Source organism: Corylus avellana, chromosome ca8 (genome assembly GCF_901000735.1).
Source record: "Corylus avellana chromosome ca8, CavTom2PMs-1.0".
NCBI lineage: Eukaryota > Viridiplantae > Streptophyta > Magnoliopsida > Fagales > Betulaceae > Corylus > Corylus avellana.
In genome coordinates this window covers 15,373,612-15,397,118 of record NC_081548.1, presented here as the reverse complement: position 1 = coordinate 15,397,118, position 23,507 = coordinate 15,373,612, and the positions used below count along the sequence as shown (strand labels likewise).

Below are 23,507 nucleotides of genomic sequence, written 5' to 3'. Positions count from 1 at the left end.
AGCACTAGGTTACATTACTCACACCTCTTGAGGACACTCTTCAGATGGCTGAGGCATTCATCAAAACTAGACCCAAAGACACTAAAGTCATCCATAAATATCTCAATGGTTTTCTCCACCATGTCTGAAAAAATGCTCATCATACATCTTTAAAATGTGGTTGGGGTATTGCATAGGCCAAATGGCATCCTTCTGTAGGTGAATGTGCCAAAAGGACATGTGAAGGTGGTCTTTTCCTGATCCTCTGGTGCTATTGCAATCTGATTATAGCCACTGTACCCATCCAAGAAACAATAGTGGCTATGGCCAGCTAACCTCTCTAGCATTTGGTCAATGAAGGGTAATGGAAAATGGTCTTTTCAGGTTACCTTGTTTAGTCTTCTGTAATCAATGCATACCCTCCAACCAGTGGTTACTCTTGTAGGTATCAGCTCATCATCTTCATTCTTCACCACCGTGATCTCACTCTTCTTTGGAACTACTTGGACTGGACTCACCCATTTACTGTCTGAGATGGTATAGATGATGCCCACATCCAGTAGTTTTAATACCTTTGCCTTGACTACCTCCTTCATGTGTGGGTTGAGTCTTCTTTGTGCATCCTTGGTTGGCTTGGCTTCATCTTCAAGAAAGATTTGATGCATGCATTTGGCTAGACTTATTCCTTTGATGTCAGCAATGGTCCACCCCAAAGCAGTTTTATGCTCTCTAAGCACTCTTAGCAACTTTTCTTCTTCGTCACAACTCAGATTTGCTGCAATTATGACTGGTGGTATCTTGTTTTCTCCTAAGTAGGCATATGTTAGGTGGTCTGGCAATTGCTTCAATTCCATCTTGGGTGCCTAGACAATAGAAGGAACAAGAGAAGTATTAGTAGGCTCAAGAATCTCAAAGGGAGGAGTATACTTACTTGAGTATTTTGGAGAGGTCTCAAGATGATGCACTATTTCAATGATGTCATCAGTAACATCTTCAGGTTTTGGCTCAATATCCTGCCTTGTGAAACTATGGTTGAGGGTGGCCTCCACTGGATCTTTATGTTGGTCCTGCAAAGCTGTCTCACTAACATCTTGGATCATACAAATATCAAAACATTCTAAATCTTCTTGAGGTAATTTCAATGTATCAAATATTTTGAACTCTATCGTCTCACCATTTACCTTCATGCTCACAATACCTTTTTTTTCACACCTATTGTAGTATTAGCAATTCTCATAAAGGGTCTTCCTAAGATAATAGGTAAAAGTGATGGCATAGGAGATTCTTCCACATCTAATACAATGAAATCAGCAGGTAGAATAAATGTGCCTACCTTTACCAAAACATCCTCAAGTATACCTCTAGGTCGTTTGATGCTTCTATCTGTCAATTGCAAGGTGATAGAGGTTGGTTGAAGCTCTCCCAATCCCAGCTTTTCATATACAGTGTAAGGCATCAAATTCATCCCTGCTCCTAGATCTAGTAGTGCCTTTTCAAAAGAATGGTCTCCTATCCTGGAAGGAATGGTAAAACTACTTGGGTCAGTCAGCTTTGGTGGTAATTTTCTTAACAAGACTGCACTTACTTCTTCTGTTAAGGCCACTGTCTCATATTCCTGAAACTTCCTTTTGTTAGTGCAACAATCCTTTAAAAATTTAGCATATGAAGGAATTTGTTTAATTGCATCTAATAAAGGAATGTTGATTTCTACTTTCCGCAAGGTCTCAAAGATATCCATGAGTTGCTTTTCTTTCTTTGGTTTGACTAACCTTTGAGGAAAGGGGCTGCCTTCACCCTCTCAATTTTATTTACCTTGGAAGTTGATGCTTCATCTGGAGATGCTTGAGGGTGCTCTTCAGTTCCTATGACCTTGCCATTCCTGAGAACTGTGACTGCTTTCATCTGCTGTTGATCCCCTGAATTCGATATTGTTTGGAATGGAAATTCACCCCACTTTGTTTCACTCAGTTCCTTAGCCATTTGCCCCATTTGCATTTCCAGTCTTTGAATGGATTGATGACGTCTTGTATTGCTTTGTTCTTGCGCAATCACATATTGTTGTTGTCACCAATTGTCTTACAAGATCCTTCAGGTCATCCTTCTCTGGCTCTTGAATTGGTTGGACTGCTTGTTGAGGGTTGCTTTTATGTCCTTGAAGGTTCAGAATATTTTGACTACTATCCCCTGAGAAATCAGGGTGGTTTTACCACCCTGGCTTGTAGGCGTTGGACTATGGATTGTTCTTGTGGGGATGATTGTTTTGTCCCAAATAATTCACCTCTTCTTGCTCTGTAAATGGAGATAAAGGACACGTCTCAGTGGTATGATCTAGATGGGAACAAATAGCACATACCTGGATTGGTGTGTCCTGTTACAGAGGTGAAATTTTCTTAGTAGTCATGGCCGTTACAATCATGTCCAACTTCTTTTCTACAGCAGCCATCTGATTTTGCATTCCACTATTTTCTTCATTCTTGCCTTTGCTCCTTACACCTTGCCTCCTTCTGGATGAGAATTGTTGAGTATGTTCACTCAACCTCTCAAAGTTCCCTATGGCTTCCTCACTGCTCTTCTCCATCAGCATTCCTCCACAAGCTGTATCAACCATCCCTTTGTTAGTATCATCTAAACCTTTATAAAATGTTGTGATGTGGGCACTTTAGAAGCAAGGAATTGAAGTGATCTCAGGCCTCAAAGAACAAATCTCTGTCTCGCTGTTGGAACATTTGAAGTTCCCTTTTAAGTTGTTTTGTCTTCTGGGCTGGGAAAAACCTCTTCAGGAACTTGGTGGTCAATTCTTCCCAAGTATGGATAGAATCTGTAGGCAAGGAATTGTACCACAATTTAGCATTATCTTTTAAAGAAAAAGGGAAGAGGACTAACCTGAGCCTCTCTGGAGTTAGGCCTTGGACATGCTGCAACTTGCATAAATCAAAGAATTCTTTAAGATGCAAGTTGGGATCCTCAGTAGCTGTGCCTCTGAAGTGAGTCAATGCATTAAGGATTTGAGGAGAGATATAATAGTTGCCATCCACCTCTGGTTGATATGCTATGCATGAGGGTTGATGGACGTTTGCTGGAACGTATGCCTGCGTCATTGGTCTCCTCACCCGTGGTGGATTTGCCTCTAATGGTCCTGGTCCAATTGGATTCTCTTGCAAGTCTTCCATATCAATTTCTTCTTCCTCTTCTTTGTTTCTAGGTCGTTGTCGAATTGTTCGCTCAATTTCAGGATCGAGTGGAAGAACAGTTGAGGCTTGAGATCGACGACCTTGCATTAAGTGAATTACTTCTTCAATTAAGCAGCTTCAGTGCTGCTGGTCCGGATGCTCCCTGGAACTGCGCTTGATCACAGGTTGGTGCGTTCAATCGCAGTGTGCTCGATCGCACTTGGCTGACGATTGATCGCAATCACAGAATGCCAATCCGCAACCCGAAACAAAAAACAGACATGTTAGGGAAAACGAAAAATCTTTTTGATTTTTGATAACAACTAAATTAAAAATTGAAAATTAAAATAACATAACTAAAGGAAAATAATTTTAAACAGAAATTCACCGCAATCCCCGGTAACGGCGTCAAAAACTTGTTGTTCACAATTACCTACCTAAATTAATAGGCAAATAATTATGTGTTTTACCCGTAAGTGCACGAGGTCAACACAGTAGTATAGTGTGCAAATACGGAGTCATTCCTACGAGGATTACTGAATCTTGCTTAAAATCAATCCCAAAAGTAAACTAAAACAAAGATTGGGTTAAGTTGATAATGATAAAAAGGTAGGGCTTTGATATCCACCGCTAATTATATTTAGCTAATATATCAATATGCCAATGTTTTGATCATGTTATGAATATCTAATGTTTGTCAACCTAAGGGCATGGGTGTCTCCTTAAACTATTGATTTCCCAAAGCAACGAATTAGGCATGGGTGTCTACTCTAATTATTTTCTTTCTTAAAGGATTTAGCATGGGTGTCTACTAAGTTGTTCTTTAAGAAAGCATAAAAACTGTGGAAATCGACAAATGCATGAGGCCTAAGGCATGGGTGTCTACTCCCGGTTCTCCATGTTGATTAACCCAAGAATCGCGATGTGGATTCTTATGTTACTTATGTTAAACCCAGGACTTGGTCATCCAAATTGATTTAACTAACTAGTCCATACCACATGCACATGTTGATCAGGCACACACATATGAGAAATTCATGAAACTAGGTATTAATCAAGTTAGACATCATAACAAGATCATCACGAAGGCGCCAATATTGAATATTAAATAAACATAACTAGGGCTTCAATCTAGCCCTACTAATAAATTAACTACGCATAAAATTGATGTTAAGCATCTTCATAAAATAAAAGAAAAGAAAAGAAAAGAATAAACCCGAGACTTGAACTTCAAGAGCTCCTCTTCTTCTCGTTACAAGGCATATCTATTCTAGAGGCTTAAGGGTCTATTTATAGGCTTTAGAAGTCCTTTACAAAGTAGTAAACCTAGGGATTTTGTAGGGTTTCAAAACCTATTACAATTGGGAGTTGGAAAACCCTAATATGGAAAGAATGCCAATCTGGCCGCCACTTGATATGTCTCCTGCGCACGGGTGCGATCGATCACAACCCGTGTGCGCTCAATCGTAGGACTGCGATCGAACCTCTTCTGGCATGCTCTCGATCGCTCCTAGCCTTGATTGTGCTTTGTCTTCTCGGGTACTGTGCTCGATCGCAGGTACCTTGTGATCGATCGTAGTGTCAGAGAGCTCCCAATTTTCCATCTTCTCTCTTCTGAGCCCAAATCTTCCAGATTTACTTCATTTTCTTCCAAAAGCCTACAAAAGTAAGAAAAACACAAAAAGGAATTAAAATGACCTAATTAACCAAAACCAAAGGATTAAAACATGTAAGTTAAGGGCTAAAAATATGAATATTTAGCACTTATCAATACTTAAAAAATGGGCCTTTGAGGCTTCTCATTTTGTCAAAGTTTAAGACCTCGGGAATAGGCCCTTGTGGCTTCTCATTCCCCGGAATGGGCCATTGAGGCTTCTCATTCGTTGTGGGTTAGGTTCAGGAATGGGCCTTTGTGGCTTCTCATTCTCTGAACGATTTAACTCGAGAATAGGCCCTTGAGGCTTCTCATTCTCAGAAGTTCTTCTCGGTTATGGACTTTTGACGTTTCTCAACTTCCGAGGGTTTAATTTGGGAATGGGCCTTTGAGGCTTCTCATTCACCGAACTATTTACTTGAGACAATAATTTCAGAAGATTCTTTCCATTGATATGATGCTTACAACGGAATTCTCATACAATTGAATGCAAATTTGGAATCAAACCAACTTTATACTTTAAATAAAATACTTCTCTCAGCATTCCACGGCCTCAGGAGTCTCTTCCCTTCTTCGTCTTCAAGATGATATGCTCCTACTCTATGACATTAAACCACCTTATAGGGTCCTTCCCAATTTGGGGCTAGCTTTCCTTTGGTTGGATCCTTGGTGGTGATACTAACTTTTCACAAGACCAAGGTTTCAGTGTCTAACCTTCTGGGTGGAGTACCAAGCTACCTTCTCTTGGTAAGCTACCATGGTCACTTGGGTATGATCCCTTCTTTCTTGTAATAGATCTAGATGCAATCTAATACCTTCATCATTGCGGACTCTACTCGGACGCTTCCTGATCCAACTTCAGCCGAAATTACTACATCAGTTCTGAAAGCCAAAGCATGAGTCTCCTCGGTTGGAGTTCACTTCGTGGTCCTGTATGCCCACAAAATTTCCGGGAGATCTTCAGCCCATTCTCCTTTTCGCTCACCAAGCTTTTTCTTCAAAATCTTGAAGATTGTTTTGTTGGTAGCTTCAACTTGTCCGTTCGCATGGGGATGTCCCAGGGAAGAGAAGTAATTCCTGATACAGAGTTTCGCACACCAATCTCGGAATGAGTTGCAATTGAACTGTTTTGGATTTGTTTATACGAATTAAAATAGTCTCGAATTCCCATAAACGGTGCCAAACTGTTCATGACAATTTTTTGAGGGAGCACCCAGAGGCAGTGCGATCAAGCGCACATTGCCTAGGCTCAAGCGCATATGCACTCAAGCGCCCAACACCAGTGATCAATCCCAGAAGTACGATCGAGCGCACTCGGGCGCTAAAGAATATTCAGACACGCGGCAAGACTCCTTTTCCTTCCCAAACTTGGATTTCCAAGTCCTAGTTGTAATAGGACCTAGACCTCTGAATTTCCTAGGATTACTAGGGCTTCTAGGACTCTCCTAAGCCCTATAAATAGACCTCTAAGCCTCACAACTCAAGACACCATTCAATAGACAAATTTTTATATGCTTGCTTAGAGAGGAGAATTTGGAGGCTACTTCTATGAGCAGTTTTCGGTTCTGTCTTTTCCCTTTATTTTAATTATGTGTAACTAAATACTTTAGTAGGGCTAGATTGAAGCCCTACTTTTGTTTCTCTAATATTTCAATATTGGCGCCTTTGTGATAATCATATTGTGATGCTTAACTTGATTAATTCCTGTTTTATAGAATACCTCATATGAATGTGTCTGATCAACATATGCATGTAGTATGGATTAGTTATTTAAGTCAATTTGGGTGATCAAGTCCTGGGCTTAATAGAGTGACAAAAGAATCTCCTCACGGGTTCTTGGGTTAATCAACATGAAAAATCGTGAGTAGACACCCATGCCCTAGGTTCCATGTCTTTGTCAATTTCTTAAAGAACAACTTAGTAGACACCCATGCTAAATCCTTTAAGAAAGAAAAGAATTAGAATAGACACCCATGCCTAATTCGTTGCTTAGGGAAATCAATAGCTTAAGGAGTAGACACTCATGCCCTTAAATTGGCAAACTTTAAGTATTCATAATATGATTAGAGCATTGGTATATTGTTATATTATTTGAGCATGATCAATGATGGATATCAAAGCCTTACCTTTTCATTTATCTTTATTTATTTTCATAATATCAATTTCATGACAACTTTGGTATTTTAATTATAAAATTAATTCTAAGCAAAATCAACAATCATCGTGGGAACGATCTCGTATTTGCCACACTATACTATCGTTTGATCTTGTGCACTTGAGAGTAAAACGTAGCAAATATTATCTATTAATTTATGTATTATTTGCCACAACAACTGTAACCACTTATACACCCCTAACAAGTAGTATCATAGCATTTATTAAGGGTATATTTTAGACTTGATTCTATCAAGGGTTAACAAGGTGTAATAATTTCAGTATATTTTGTAATTATGTTATTAGATGCTTTGGTTTTAGTGATGTTATGATGATATTATGAGATAGACGTGGTAGGAAAATTTTCGTGACAGGTTTTAATGTCATAGACAAGACCTAATGTTGTTTCAAAACAAGAACTAATGATCATTGTGACTTCAAAAGACAAAGGTGAGATGATGGGAGGACCGCAGATGGCAAGAGACCCTTTTGGATGTGAAGATGAGGAATTTCTTAGACTCCGTACAAACATTAGAAGCAATGACAAGTTGGTTGGTGGAGGCATTGACAAACACCCAAGGAGGGGAAGCTAGAATGGGAGGAAAAATTGCTCCTTTAAGGAATTTAAAGAGTATCCATTCCCTAAGTTTGAGGAGAACTTGAGCCCTAAGAGAGCACAAAGTTGTCTTATGGACGTAGGGAGTTGCTCAAAGCTATATGTTGTATAGAGAAGCAAACTAGAGTCAAGTACACCGCTTACAAGTTTTTCAAGGAAGCAAGCCGATGGTGGTGCACCAAAAAGGATTCACTAATTAAGAAGTTGGGGAGTGATGAAGCTATTCTTCGGGCCAATTTAGAGGAATCCAGTCCAAAATATTCAAGAAGGCGTTACCCCAAGAGTTGTAAATGTGCAAGGGACTAAGGGCCTGGAAAGGAATGAAGGCCACAATGCTCTGAGCATTGCAAGCTACAGTGAGGAAAATGCAGGTTGACGATGAATATATGCTATTATGTGCCAAGATGGGCCACTTCATGCGAAACTACAACCAATCGACCAATAGCAATATTTGTCGTCTCAGATAGAAGCAACAAAAGACTAACCGCTAAAGTGCATATGCATACTCTTTCCCCGCAAGTACAGGATAGGCGTCATTATCAGAATCACCCAAGTTATGAAAGTTTTGTTTTCTTGTGAGTTGTAGGATGGGACAACTATGAGTATGATCAGTCAGCATCCGATGCCATTTTGTTAGGTACTCACATTGACTTAGTATTATGGACTTGCATATGTAATGGTGATTGTGTAGCTACCCCTACCTTTTTATAGACAAATGGAGTTCGACATGCAAGTCAAATGGAATTCAACACCAACAAACCCTCACTCCCCAAAAAAGACCTACAATCACAAAACATCAAACAAAAATAAAGTGATTTTATAGAATGATCATAAGATGCACCATAAAGATTAATATCTACATATGTATGATGGCGTTGTACGCTGAAGGGTGATCTACCACTAGACAATCAACCATCACATCGCTTGCCTATTTTCGGTCCCCACTGTTACTAGGAGTGTGTGATTACTAGCACAGGTTGGACCCTTTCTCCCACAAAAACTACAAAGGGAGATTGAATGGATTTGATTCTTTCCCAATCAACCTTCATCTACTCAAAAGCGGGCCAATACAAGATATCGATTGAACTTCCATTATCCACCTAAATCCGATTGCATAATTTTCCATAGTCAGTGTAGTAGCCCAAGTATTTACTAGGTTGAGTTTGGCTTAAAAGAAGGGGCTAACAGGTTTGCTGAGTTCATTAGGCTTTATTGGAAATACGCATTTTGACTTTTGGTTGTTGACCGAATGTTCGAAGCTTATATCCTGAATGTTCAATGAAAAACCCTTATGCAAAAGGTTCGTGCATGGACCATAGAACGTTTGCTCTTAACCTCACGCACGAACTTTCGATCATGGACCACCAAATGAATACAACCCTAGAACCATTAAGTAATAGTACACCGAACGTTCGAGCACAGTACAACGAACGTTTGATTGTACGCAGTTCAGAAAAAAGTAGCTAAAGTCTTAGCTTCAGCTATACATATTTTAAACATAAAAAAGACATCGTTTTTTGGATTAGGTGTATGTTATGCTAACATTTTTTTAGTTTTGTTTCTTCACAATTCACTCATTCACTAGGAGAAAAAGACAAAAGTAATGTGAAATCAATATATTTCCAAAACATTAGGACTTGAAAAAATTAAAACAAGTTCAAAACACAAAAAACCAGCCCAAATTATTTTTAAAATCGTTAAGATATGCCGTAATAGAGATTCAAACAAGACCCGAAAGACTTAAATCGACCCATTACCTAAACTACAGATAGCAAATAATAACCGCAATAATTGTGCAGATACGGATATTTAAAAGTGATATCTGCATGTGCACCCCTATCTTACGTAATACTATATGTCATAATGCTATCTTTGTAAGCATAAATTTTGATAGCGTACTTTTCATAAACATGCGCATAACACACTTTTGTAAAACTATCTTTCAAAAAGTCACCTTTAGTAAAACCCTTCTCTTGTAAGACTATTCTTTTGTAAAACTATTCCTTTGTAACATCAGTTCCGTAAAATATCTTTCATAACTACAAACTTGGCACTTGGTTTGGGGTATCTAAGATTCCTCCGTCATCCATATTCTTCATAATGTTGTGCCTAAAAATCTTAACTCCAAAAAATGTAATTGTTTCCACATTTGAGAATAATTAGTAGAAATTGGATAGGATTTCAGAGAATATTAAATTCTCGTATTTAATTTACTCCTAAACCCTAAAATATCATTATGTACTATTTGATACATAAGTATTTAAGACTTCAACAAAAAAATAACAAAAGAGAAAAACTATATGAATAAACCTTGAATCCGAACCATCTGCCAAAGGCACCTTTTATAGCCCCCACTCACAAACTGACACCTAAGCAAACACAAAACAAATCCACAAAAATATCATACACCCACACACACTATATTTTGAGCTCAAAAGGGTGGGTCACTCCAGACCCGTGGGCCGGGTCACGGCTAGACCCATGGGTCTGGCTATGAGTCACTTTCTCTAGCGCTTCTCCAGCGCCTGAATCAATTTTTTCAGCCTTTAGGATGATAAAATCCCTAAAGGATTCACTTGCTACCTCTAGGTTTTAGTTTTGAATCAAAAAACGAGTTTTGGGGCATTAGAAACGAGTTTTGAGGCATTAGAATCGGGTTGTGAGGCATTAGAATCGGGTTGTGAAGCATTTGAATCGGGTTGTAATCTGAGTTACGATGGTTTCAAGCGGGTTTTGAGGCGGGTCACACCAGACCCACGGCGTCATGGGTTAGGCTAAACCATGGGTCTCTCAACCCTACGGCGTCATGGGTTAGGTCTAGCCAGACCCACTCTGTGGATCTGGTGAGACCCACACCGTGTGTCTGGCGAGACCCATGCCGTGGGTCTGGCTGGACCCAAGGCTGGGTCTGGTGGCAAGGGTGAGGGGTTTTTGGTCTTTTTGTTTTTCACTTTGATTTGCTGTTTTTGTTCTCACTTTAGTTTTTTGCAATTTTCTTAAAATGGTGATGTGTCAAATGGAGATTGGAGGCTATAAAACATCCCTTTTATAGATGGTCCTGACCCAAGGGGCTCTCAAACTATATATAAACCAAAAATTTTCTTTCATTTCCCAATTTATAAACCATCTATGTATATATATATATATATATATATATATATATAATCTATTTTCTTTATTTCCCAATATATCAATTGTCTATCCTTTTAATTTTTTTTCATCTATGATCAAATAAAACTTGTTCGTTTGGTTCTTTGAGAATTAAACTTTTATATACATAAATTGATTTATTTTTCATCTCTAGCCAAATAAAGCCAATTCGATAATTTTTTTAGAAATAAAATATTCCTCACTTTTATATATAAATGATCAAGATCAAACCCAAAAAAATAAACGTAACAAAATTCTAACATAATCTAACTTTTCTTGTATAACCATAATAATATCCACACAAAAAAAAAAAAAAAAAAAAAGCAAACAGTAACATAAAAAAGTTATAACTTTTCATGAGGTTTGGAGATTGAAAAAAAGTGAATGTTTAATGTCCGCACAAGGTGTTTAACACCCCTTGTTAATAGTAAACATGGACATTTTTGTCTAAAAAAAAAAAACAGGCTTTCCCAAAGCCACAAGAAAATGTAGATTCCCACCACATCTTTAAAAGAAGAGAGGTACTTCTACGGGTTTTTGACACAAATACACTCTTTTGTGTCCTCCAACGAGAGATTGATGTCGTAGCTTAGTATAACTTAAAAAAAAAAAAAAAAAGATAACAAACACACTAGATCACATTCATATACGTGAGGTGAGATTTTTTAATTTTTAGTAGATTTGGATGTGAAGTGTTCGTTTTCTTTTATTAAGTTGTACCAAGCTGAGGTATTAATCTCTCATTGGAGGGCACAAAATAATGAGTTTGTGCCACAACCCCGTAGAAGTTATTCTCTTAAAAAAGAAACATCGGTTCCAACCAAAAAGAGTTAGAGGGGAATCTAAATTCCTACGAGCATTTGAATTCCCTTCAATAAAATGCAACCAACCGGGATACTCTTTTAGGATTGGAAAACCTAAAAAATTATCCTTATGCAAATGCCACGTACGATTATTTGCCATTGTTGGAGCTATACTTGCATGGTGTTGTAATAAAAGAAAGGCATAATTTCCTACCATGAATCAGTAGAGTAATGCTATAAGGACTACAGTATTTCCTAAGTCATCCCAAATATGATATGAGATTTAAAATTATTATTGAATTTGAAATTATCATTATTGAATTTTGATCTATTAGAAATTTTAAATAACATATCATATTTGGAAGGACTCAAGGTCCTCCTTACAACATTACTCAAATCAGTAACCAAGTTGCTATAGACCAGGGGGTTTAAATAATGGGGCAAAACCAAAAATCCTCTCCACATCAATGGGAACTTGAAGAGCTCTACTAATGAGCTCCGGCACAGAGGTCTCACCCTTCCAAGTGTTGAACCATGGCCCCCCTCCCACTTCTACTGCTGCCATGTTACTTGTAACATCCAATATGATCTGGAAATTCAAACTATTTCAAGTGTTAAAATGTTCCTATTAAAAAATGTCAATTCAGTCATTAATGATTCACATGAATGAGATTTTTGAGTTTTTATATATTATAAATAATCAAAATATAATTGATCTAACATAAACTAGCAAATAAGCTATACTCTAAAGCCACTTATAAAAGTAAATATTGTAAAGTAGAGATGCAATAAACACCAGAAAAAGTTTCAGACTAGTGAAACTGCAAATTTTGAGAGAGAGAGAGAGAGAGAGAGAGAGATGTAGATCAGATTGTCCATGGCATTATAGAAAGGTTTGAGCAGAAGAAGGATGCTTAAGGATGGGGTACCTGCGATTCTGCAAGTGCCCAAGAGATGATGCGAACTTGTTTACACGTGGCTTCATGCAATCCAGCAAATTGACAATCATGAAATTAAGCAGACCAACTAGTAAAATTTTCTTAACTTTTTATTCTAATATTAGATAAAGGCAAACTTAATGGCATTAGAAAGCTGAATCAAAGAGCTTTGATTTTGTATTTCACGAAAAAATAGGCAAACTTAATGGCATTAGAAAGCTGAATCAAAGGGCTTCGATTTTGTATTTCACAAAAAAATTCCAAGTCTAATGTTTAGTAGCTCAAAAGGTCCGAAAATTTGGTTCAGACAGTTTACTCGGCCTTTGCTCAGGAGAGATTTGCGACTAATCATAGGACAAAAACTTTGCACGAAAATCTCATGATGTTTTGTTGAGCAAGTTCGCGATTATTTTAAATAAATTCTTTTTTGTACTTTTTTTATAGGACTGCGTCCCTTACTTCTATTTAGGCACCATAAGGCCAGCCTGGCCAACCAATTTTCACTTATTATTAGTTTTATCAATAAGAATACTTAAGGGAGAGTTTTTTCTTCAGTTTCTTATAATTCTGTACCGGCTTAGAGAAAAGCGCTAGCTACATCTGCATATCACCCCAAAAAAATAGTCAATTTGGAGCTTTCCTAAAATTCATTATAAAGCCTAATTTCACCTAGTAACTAGGCAATGTGGAACTTAACACTCATAACTATCTTATAAACCACCAACTTTATGTGGGCTAATTCTCATCTTTCCAATCTGGGACCCCGGTGTTACAAACTCTCCCTCTTAAATTCTTGACGTCCTCGTCAAGGCTACGTCATGCAATACTCTAATATCACATGGTCTGGCGTTACTAGGTAGCTCTGATAACATTGTTCTATATAAGCAGATCATTTCTCACACCCAGTCAATGTGGGACGCCACAATCACTCCCTCTTGGGACCCAGTGTCCTCGCTGACGACCCTTATGGGCTTGTGCATGCTCCCCCAATCTCAAGTTAATCTGGCTCTGATATCATATTTGTAACAACCCAGGAAAAAGCGTTAGCCACATATGTGTTATCGCCCCCAAAATGACTAGTTAATTTGGAACTTTCCTAAACTTCATTATAAAGCTCAGTTTCACCTAGTAACTAGGCAATGTGAGACTTAGCACTCATAACTATCTTTATAAATCACCTTTATGTGGGCTACTTCTCTCGATCATCTTTCTAATACGGGATCAAGGTATTACAAATTCTTTAGAGTTTTCTTGGATTTAGAAAATGGTTGTGAATTCTGTGTTTGAAGATTCAGCTTTTCATGAGCCTAGTTGAGTTGCATCAGTTGGTATTAGAGCCCAGCTTCTTTCCTACCACAGCGTGAAGAGAAGCAATTGAAGGAAGACATTCAACTATTGGCGATGCATACGAACATGATGAGCAACTAGACACAGGTTTGTAGTGAATGGAGGAATGACTTGATCAATTTGCTGATCGGTTTGTGCAGTTTATTACCCCATCCTTAAGCATCCATTCTCCACTCAAACCTCTCCATAAAGCCATGGGCAATTTGATCTACATTAGAATGAGAGAGAGGGAGAGTTCAAAGATTAATGGAAGTTTCTACATGAGCATCCAATGACAGGCCTGCATGGACAACAAAATTCATGCTGGTTTCTCAAGGAAAACCAATGGAAGGATGTTCATACTGATTGAAGGATAGCTTACTTGGAGTTCACAATAGCAACTGTGAGATGTCAGCAAGAATTTAATAATACAAGAGATAGCTTACTTGAAAAAATAACTTGGATGATGTAGCGGAAGACCAAGTAACAACAATTAAAAGCATCTGCATCTTCTAACTAAAAAATAAAGCAAGCCCACAAGCTTAAAAGAACGATAAAACTTCGCAGAGTGTTTAAGAGAAATTCTCTGATTTGATAATCATTCAATTAAGAGAGTTTTACATTACAAGCTAACCTATTTATAAAAGAGAAATACTTGCAAAGAAAGTAAACATACTCCTAGTAGTAAAAGTAAACCTAATCTTAGTAAAAAAATAAACATATATAATCCTAGTTGGGAAAGAGATAAAGTCTTAATTATAAAATAAAATAAAATAGCCTTTAGTGGGGGTGGAACAAGTCCTAAATCATTGGACTATATTGAAGGATATTTGGACAGCATAATTAACAAGATCTAAAGCTTTTAATAATTGTTTCTGAATGCTGGTTCACTTGATGCAGAAGGTAAATGATAAAATAGTTAGGGTTCTATCTTCACAACCTATCTATTCCCATCAGACTGAGACAGAAGAGTATGAGAAAATAACAAACCTTCCCTTTACTGCCATCATATCTTTGTTCCCAAATCCGCAATCTTAGAACACCAAAACAAGAATCTTTACAAGCTGGAGCAAGACCAGCTTCTGCTGTTGGAGCACGCAGTGTTGTACCAGGATCCTTTGTTGTTGCCTCTAATTCAACCTGCCCAGATAATCTGTTATCAATTACTCCTGTAACAGGCCCCAACATCAACATCTCACTATCCCATCACAACATGAGTGTTGGGCTTTCCACATGTTCAAATGAAAAACATGACCAAAATCAGGGAGACTTCCCTGCAGAACTTGGAACTGGGAAGTGATGAGAGTTGCATTTTCTTTTACTTTTCTTTTCTTTTCTTTTTTTTCTTTTTTTTTTGTTGAGTAGATGAGAGTTGCATTTTCAATAAAGAGATATACAATTAATTACCTTATGCGTCTGATTGTCCCCAGCCATGTACCAGTAACCCCAAGGAGCAATTTCCCAACTAACACCACCATTCCATGGCACAAATTCATAGAAAATTCCATCACAGTGAACTCCAATCTGCAACAGTCAGTATAATAACATTTGTGGTTACTACTTGTTTGAAACAGAGCACTTGACCTAATCTTATCAAGGCATGTTTATACATAACTGGGCAACAATTTGGAATAAAATTGTTTCATCATTTTTCTCTTGACTTCAGAAGAGTATATTTCTCAAATAGTACCAGAGAAACGAGCTCAGGGGAAAAAAAAACCCACAGATCAAAGCAAATTGATTTCATATAGCATTGATATTTTGATAAGCAGATTCATATAGCATTCTTTTTGAGGATCCTGGGAGGCTTGGACCTCCCCATGATATGTAATCTTTTAGTTTCAAGGATTTTTATTTACCATCCATGACCAAACTTGAAGCAAAAATAATAAGAGAAAGCACAGCAACATTAGAAGAGAAATTGCCCCCAAAATAGAGTACCAGTGCAGCATTTTCAAAAGTCTCAGTCAGTCCAGGTAGTTGCCTCAACCCACCAGCTGCAGTGAGAGAAACTTCTCCTCTAGCACCTTCAAATACATTACATTGTACCTGCAGGAAGACATCAACCACTAATTAATATCAGTGTACCACACCAAAGAATGAATAAGGTTACTCAATCAGAAAGCTGCTGTTGAATGAATATCTTCATAAAGAAGCTCTACCAATGAATAATACAAGCTCTAACCTTACTTCTAAATGGAACATCCAGAAAGTGTGCTCTGTCTGTCACCAAAGATTTAGTCTATAGAGCTTCTTTGACTGTTTAGTATCTAGCAAGCAACAGTCCTTTCTTTCTGGCCCTTTTGAATTTACATAAAATTTACATCTTTTGAATTAAGTGGCAGAAAGTAACAAATAATAATTCCACACTCTTCAAAATAGAAGTGCAATAGCATAGGACTCTTTAGAGCTAGATAGGGTTGGCAATTTAATCCGCAAAACCGACACAAACATGTACTTTTAGGGTTATGGTCTAGGTTAAACGGGTTCGAGTCATAAACGGATCAACCCGCTTATGATCTGTTTAATAAATGTGTCACACGGGTCAACCAGCGAGCTCGCAGGTTGACCCGTTTATAAAATTTTTAATTTTTTTTTAAGTAAATTTTAAGTTTAACCTATTTAATAGAGCTGGCAATTTACCTGAGACCTTTGAACCTAACACAAACACATGTAGTTTTAGGATTTGGGTTTAGGTTAAACGGGTTTGCCCGTTTATAACCCGGTTAATAAAAATGTCGTATTCGGGTTGACATAAATGGATTGGCCGGTTAACCGGATTGACACAGACCCGACACGTGAACTCGTTTTACCAACCCTAGAGCTAATCTTCGTGTTACTGTTTAGTATTTATGGATAAATATTTCTTGATTATTAGTACCCTTTCTTTTAAGTACTTTACATTTTTTTTTTTTTATGAATAATGTCAAATTTTATTAAATGCATGGAGCGCCTCTAAGTATTCAAGAAGAATAGAACACCTGCTAACCCCAAAAGCCCAAAGCGAAACTCCCACCCTCACACTTGAAACCCACCAAGCTACAAGAATGCAACCCACAATTTTATACCCACAGCCAAGCCCAACGGGCTTGGAGGGCCCAGTCCACCTCTTTATTAGTAAGAGAATTCTGGAGCCCAAACATATCCAGCCCATAGCACACATGCCCAAGAGCCCGGTCAACATCCCATATGACTCATGCTGATCTTTCAACCCTCTGAGATGCGAGAAACGTCTCTGCTCCGTTCCTCCAGCCGAAGCCCCTTCCCCAAACGAAAGACGTCGCAAAAGGATCATCTCCTGCCATCCACCGCCAAAGCCCCCACAGATAACAGGGAAGACTACAACACCTTCACGCTCCGGTGAGAGAGGACACCGCAACCCCCAAGAAAGAACCGAGATCCGCCACGAACCACTCAAAAACGATGGCGTAGCCTGCGACCCGAACCACCAGATCCTGTCGCATTTAAAGACACCAAACCGAAGCAGAGACGATAGCGGGAGAAAAAGGAGAGAACCATTTTCTGGATATCGAAGATGGGGAAATTTTTTTGAATCTACTCTAATAAATTGAAGTATTTTGTACCATGTTTGAATTTAAAAAACAATTAAGGGGTAATTATCTTTTGCGCTATGAATTATAGCGCATTGGCACTTTTCTCCATGAACTACCAACCATGACACTTGATCCCATCAAACTACTATCTTATGACAAAAAGTCTCATTCCGTCAATCAAATGTGTTAAAACTTAAAATTGATGGTTAACGGTCATGTGCAAGTCATGTGTCATTTTAAATTTTTTTATTCCACTTTTACCTTCACTTCAGACCAACAAAATGATACTTATACCCTCTTAAACCCTAATCCAACACATGAAAAAGTGAGGGCAAAAGTGGAAGAAAAAAATTTAAAATGGCACATGACTTGCACATAACTGTTGACCGTCAATTTTAACCCATTTGACTGATGGAATGAAGCTTTTTGTCACAAGATGGTAGTTCGATGGGGTAATGTGTCATAATTGGTAGTTCATGAAGAAAAAGTGTTAAGGCGCTGTAATTTATGGGGCAAAAGGTAATTACCCCAAAAATTAATTTTTGAGTTTTTAAATTAATAGAATGATAATAAATGTCACATGTCTAAAAACATTTGCATGTTTATTAGGGTGGATTGAAAAATTCTCACAACTAATTTGGAGAAAAATTTTGTCCTATTGAAAATAGCTAAAGCTCACACTTTTAAGAGCATTCTCAATGTAGAAGCCAAATTTTTATGCAAAATGACTCCTCTAAACTCACTTTATCTAGTTTAGCTAATGATTTTTTAAATGACTCCTATATTTGATTAGCTATATTTTTCTCTATATCATTTAAATTTTATTTTTATTTTTTTATAAGGAATGTATTTTTCCTAAATATCCTATTTTTCAACTTTTGGGAAAAAAAGAGATGTGGAGAGAGAAATAGTGGGAGAAAACTTTGGAAAAAGAGAGATGTGGAAGAGAAATAGCAGGAGAAAATTTTGAGAAAAGATAAAACAGGTGAAAGAAACAATAAAAAAATAAAATGGCTCCTGAGAAAAGTGCCGCTATGTAGCATTTTTTTTTTTTTTTTTGGCTAATCTAATAAAATATCCATTTTGCCCTTTTTTTTTTTTTTTTTGCTAATCCAATGTGAGGGGTTTTTTACAAATCTGATTAGTCATTTTAGATAAAAGTACAATTTGACTCTTCCATTGGGAATGCTCTAAGTACTTTACATTATCAAGAAAAATGGCTAACCACAACCTGTGAACTTGACACGTAATTTTAAGGTTAGGATTTAGATTAAACGGATTCAAGTCATAAACGGGTTGTGACCGGTTTAATAACATGTCATGTTCGAGTTTGAAATAAACAGGTTCGCGGGTTAACCGGGTTCACAGGTTAACACATATATACAATTTATTTATTTTTAAAAATTTTATTTTTTACACTTTTTAAGTAAATTTTAAGTTTAACTTAATTTAGGGTTGACAATTTAACTCATGACCCGCGAACCTGACATTAACACGACACTTAGTTTTAGGGTTTAGGTTAAACGGGTTCGTGCTATAAACAAGTGACCTATTTATGACCCGTTTAATAAACATATCGTGTTTGGGTTAGCATAAACGGGTTGACAAGTTAGCCAGGTTAACACGAACCCAACACGTGAATCCGTTTTACCAATCCTAGCTAAAGCTCACCGATCTAATAAGAATATTAACAAAAAAGAGAAGAAGTTTTACTATGGAAAGATACAAATAAAGAGCTAAAAAAAACTACCCAAAACCATTTTCTTGGGAATGTTCCACCCCAGTTCTTTTCAGAATATGAAGGGGCATTTTGAAACTCAAACCTTTCACCATCCCACTCTATCCAACCTGAAATTCAAATTTAAAACCTGAGGTCATGTCCCAAATAATGCATGCAGATGCAGATTGCTAAAGAAGCAATTTCATAGATTCTAGGTGCAAGGCACATGATCAGAGCAAAACAAAGATTGATATCATAGAGAGGATATACACAACTAAACCCCATATGACACCTAGAAAGTTAATACTATGTTGAAAAGATGGAATTACTCACATAAAGTGAGTGGATTATGAAAAGACACGAGGATCGTGTAATAATCCCAATATAACAGTAGCAACAAACAATAAACTAAAAAAACATAAAATAAGACAAACATATCACAAGCGTAAGAAAAGAACTTTGTATAGAACTTTGTATACAAAGGGAAAAACCCAAAGAACACGTCAATGAGAAAAACTACTCTGGGGCAACCAACCCCAAAAAATTACTATGATAAAAATTCAGATTACAAACAAACTCGATGTAAATCAACTCTGTAAGACAACAAGCATCCAACTTGCCTCCTAACTCGACAAGCTTCACGCAGTGCATTTTCTCACCGACTCTTTCGATATGCTCTTCAATAGATAAATAGAGAATATGTGTAGTTGACACAACTCATAATACACCAAAAGAAGAAAAGCTCTCAGCTTAATACATCTTGTCTTGGAAAACACCGAAGCAAGCACACAGCAATAAAGCAAGAACACCTCCTAAGGTCAATCTATGTTAGCTCTCCAAATGAGCATAAGGCTCTATTTATACTAGCCCTTCAACATGCAAAAAAAATCTTTCAAAACTGTGCAGATACACGGAATTTCGTCATGATGAGATGATAACGAGATGATGACAAAATTGACATCTGGAATTTTATCATGCTGACAAAATGCAAGGGTTTCATCACTAACATTTTGACACTTGTCAGATACATGCATCTTCATCATGACATCTTGCTGACGTTATAATAACGAAAGATCATAGTAGGTTTAAGGAACTGAAGAATCAATTTTTGTCATGACAGGATGCTAACATCATCATGACAAAACATTACAAAAAGTTAAGAGACAGAGCAAAACATTTTCTTCATGACGGAACCGTGACGTCATCATGACAAAAACTCACAATGAAGCAAAACAACTCTCTAACCAAGAACTTCATCATGATATTATGATGACGAAAACTTGCAAAAAAACTAAACCATACAATCAAAGCACTACTAAAAAAATGAACATGCACTAAGGTTTGACATACCGAATCTGGGCAATTTTCAAAACCTAACAAATATTATAACGAAATTCATAGGTGTTAAGTCCCACATTGATTCTTTATTAGGTGAAACTGAACTATATAAGTAGTTTTAAAGGGCTACAATTGCACGCAACTTGATTAATCATTTTAGATTAATAATGCAAATGTGCTTTCTTTGGGTCATTATAAATTATACCAAAACAAATTAGTAACACACTGTGACAATAAGTCACTGTATGAGGTGGACCCTGACTAGAATGTTAGAGATTTGAATAGAGAAGATTGTAACACCCTAAAAAATTAGCCACACATTGAGACAATGAATTGACTACGTGGAGGGGATGGATTATAACAGAGTTCATAGTTGCTAAAGTCTCTTACAATGGTTCCTTACTACGTGAGATAAGAGCAAAACTAAGATTTTAAATGTGGGGTGGCGAAATTTTTTTAAAAGAACTATATATAGGGGTATTTTAGAAAAAGAAAATCTAATGGCACAGTTAGTAAACACTAAGTTTGTAGTCATGGAAGCAGCCAAATCAGATGTATCCCCTTGATGAAGGTATTTAAAAAATTAATCTTTTAGCTATCTGTCCACATTCTGCAATTGCTTCTACAGTCACCCTAATCAAGAAATTTTCATAAGGGATGGGGAGAGGAGGATAGCCATTATTAAGTACATTAGATCCAACAAGAAGGTGAATATATATCAGAGCAAAATCATAATTGTGAGCTAAAAAGTGGGATATATATAATTAATTATCAATCGATGGAAGAAGCTAAAACCTGTTGACAGTCCACTGGCCATGCATATTTGCCAATGGGATTCAAATACAGGAAAGGATGCAAGCCAGCCTGCAGTGGACTTCTGCTTGGACCCGACATTGCCCCAGCCATAGGTTGGCTGGGTACTGTACTCCCAACGTGCAGTCTTCACAGTATCCACATAATTTGACCTGTCATTGAAAAGCCAAGTCGAGCCAAGCCAGACTATAACTAATCAGACAAGTTCTGTGGTTACAAGTTTAAGATTTGAGGTTTAATGTCATGTTCCAACACAATCATTTATCCCTTGACCCACAAACATTTGATTAAAAAAAACGAATAAGCCTACTATACCATCTGAATTTCAGGCAGAAATATAAGCATATATATGCAGAATGTGTATCTGAAAAAGAGTGCTAGTGCTACCTGCCATCATCACAAATGAAACCTTGATGCCAAAGTGGGCTGACTTGGAAACCTTGCAGCACACTTTTACTGAATTCCTGTGCAAAACAACACTTAAGAAAGGCCAAGATCGAACAAAAACTGTTGGCTAACTTGTAATCATATATGGAAGACCTTATCTACACAAACAGGGGGAAATGGCCATCAAAAAGAAATACCAAGTAAAAGTTGAATAAATTAGGCCACTGTCTATGCATATAATTCAAGTCCAAAATGTACACAAAAACAATTATCCAACCTGAGGAGGGAGCTCCTTGTTTGGAGGCTTCATACCCTTTTCGGCAATAAAGGTATTCCCCAGTGTTAGCTCATGCCTACCTATGAATTAAAAAATTGTTAGCTAGTAGAGTCAAGAATCAATACAATCTAATCAGCCCTCTTTTCCTTGACTCTTGACCATTTGGAAGCATTAGAATATAAGGTGAAAGCATAAAGCATCATAGGATTCAACATTAGGGGATCACAAACTGCTGCAAAGGCATAGCATGCATGATTAAGAAGAAATCTTACTTCCCCAAAAGTTGTGAGAGTCTTGGGAGTAATGGCAAATATACTTGTCATTCGCGCCAAGAATTTGAGCCCCAACTCCAGTATATCTTGGTCCATGCAGTGCCACTTCCAATGCCGTTAATTTCTTAGAGAAAGCAGGATTCTCCACAGAATACATAAAGCAGAAGCTCTGCCTCCGTTCTGGGATTGACACCTTGAAGTACCAACCCTCAAAAAACTTCCTGGTATTTCCATCAAAATGGTACCTGATTCAAATATAGGGGAATAATCATGTCTACAAGGAAGATGGCCCATTGCTAATTAACCCAAACAGATGTAGTTATGACATTAGGGGGGCTGAATTGTAAAGGTGTTGCATAAGTGCTAAGTTTGGGCTTCCCATTGTCAAATCGTTAGGATCCGGTCGAATCTCGCCATGACCTGATCGGGACACCGTTGAGAAACTTACGGGACTTAGTCGGGACGTTGTCAAGACCCAACCAGGACACCACTAGGACCTGGTCAAGATGTTGCCGAGACCCTGACGAGACATTGTTGGGACCCGCCAGGAGGTCGCAAGGACCCATTCAAGAATTCACCAAGACCCTGGGATATCACTGGATTCTAGCTGGGACTCGGTCAGGACATCATCGGGCCCTCACCGGGATATGTGCTTGTGTATTTATGACTGGCCTTGATGGTGTCCCGACACACCACGGCTGGAACTAAAATTTTTTTAATATTTTTATGTTGTAAATAAAATTAATTTTTATAGGTTAATAAATTAATATGATTGAATGAAAATATATAAAATAAAATAACAATTTGTGATTTTCCGTACATGTCAAAACGCCGGAAAATGTTTTAAAAAAATTATTTTTCAAGAAAATGTTTTCAACTGAAAATTTTTTCCGACAAAAAATATTTTACGTCAAAATAAACAAAGCCATAGTGTCTCTAGTGAATTATAATTGTAGCAACTATAGTCATTTTGGAATAGTATAGCACATATGTGGCCACCAGTTTTCTTAGGTTCCAAAAAATAGCCAATTGCTAATTTGCTATTAGTGTTTGGACATGTTTGGTAAAAAATTTCAAAAGTATTTTACTAACATTTTTACTCTAAAAATAGTCAAAAACGCACTTTTCAGAAAAGCATGAAAATAATTTTTTTAAAAAAAATATATATATATATATTTTTAGTTTAAAAGCTTTATTTCTCAACACTATTTTTTAGGTTAAAATTTTTTTTCCCGAAATTTATATATATATAATAGCCGAATCACTCTTTAGAGATAGCCTAGATTTGCGACATGTGACCTGAACCCTTTTTTTTTAAAGACTAAGAACCTGTTTGAAATTGTGTTTGAGAAATAG

General features: G+C 37.2%; 1 protein-coding gene across 1 annotated transcript; it reads right to left on the bottom strand.

Moving 5' to 3' along the window:
• Positions 1-11,805: 11,805 nt before the first annotated feature.
• Positions 11,806-22,717, bottom strand: LOC132190937 (tocopherol cyclase, chloroplastic-like). The gene is made up of 10 exons (XM_059605965.1): positions 22,572-22,717; positions 22,152-22,396; positions 21,880-21,959; positions 21,603-21,679; positions 21,198-21,367; positions 19,095-19,192; positions 15,732-15,839; positions 15,198-15,314; positions 14,781-14,930; positions 11,806-12,115 (listed from the first exon to the last, which is right to left on the bottom strand). The coding sequence occupies exons 1-10, from the start codon at positions 22,715-22,717 to the stop codon at positions 11,939-11,941; spliced, it is 1,368 nt and encodes a 455-aa protein (XP_059461948.1). The 3' UTR covers positions 11,806-11,938.
• Between the last annotated feature and the right edge of the window lie 790 nt (positions 22,718-23,507).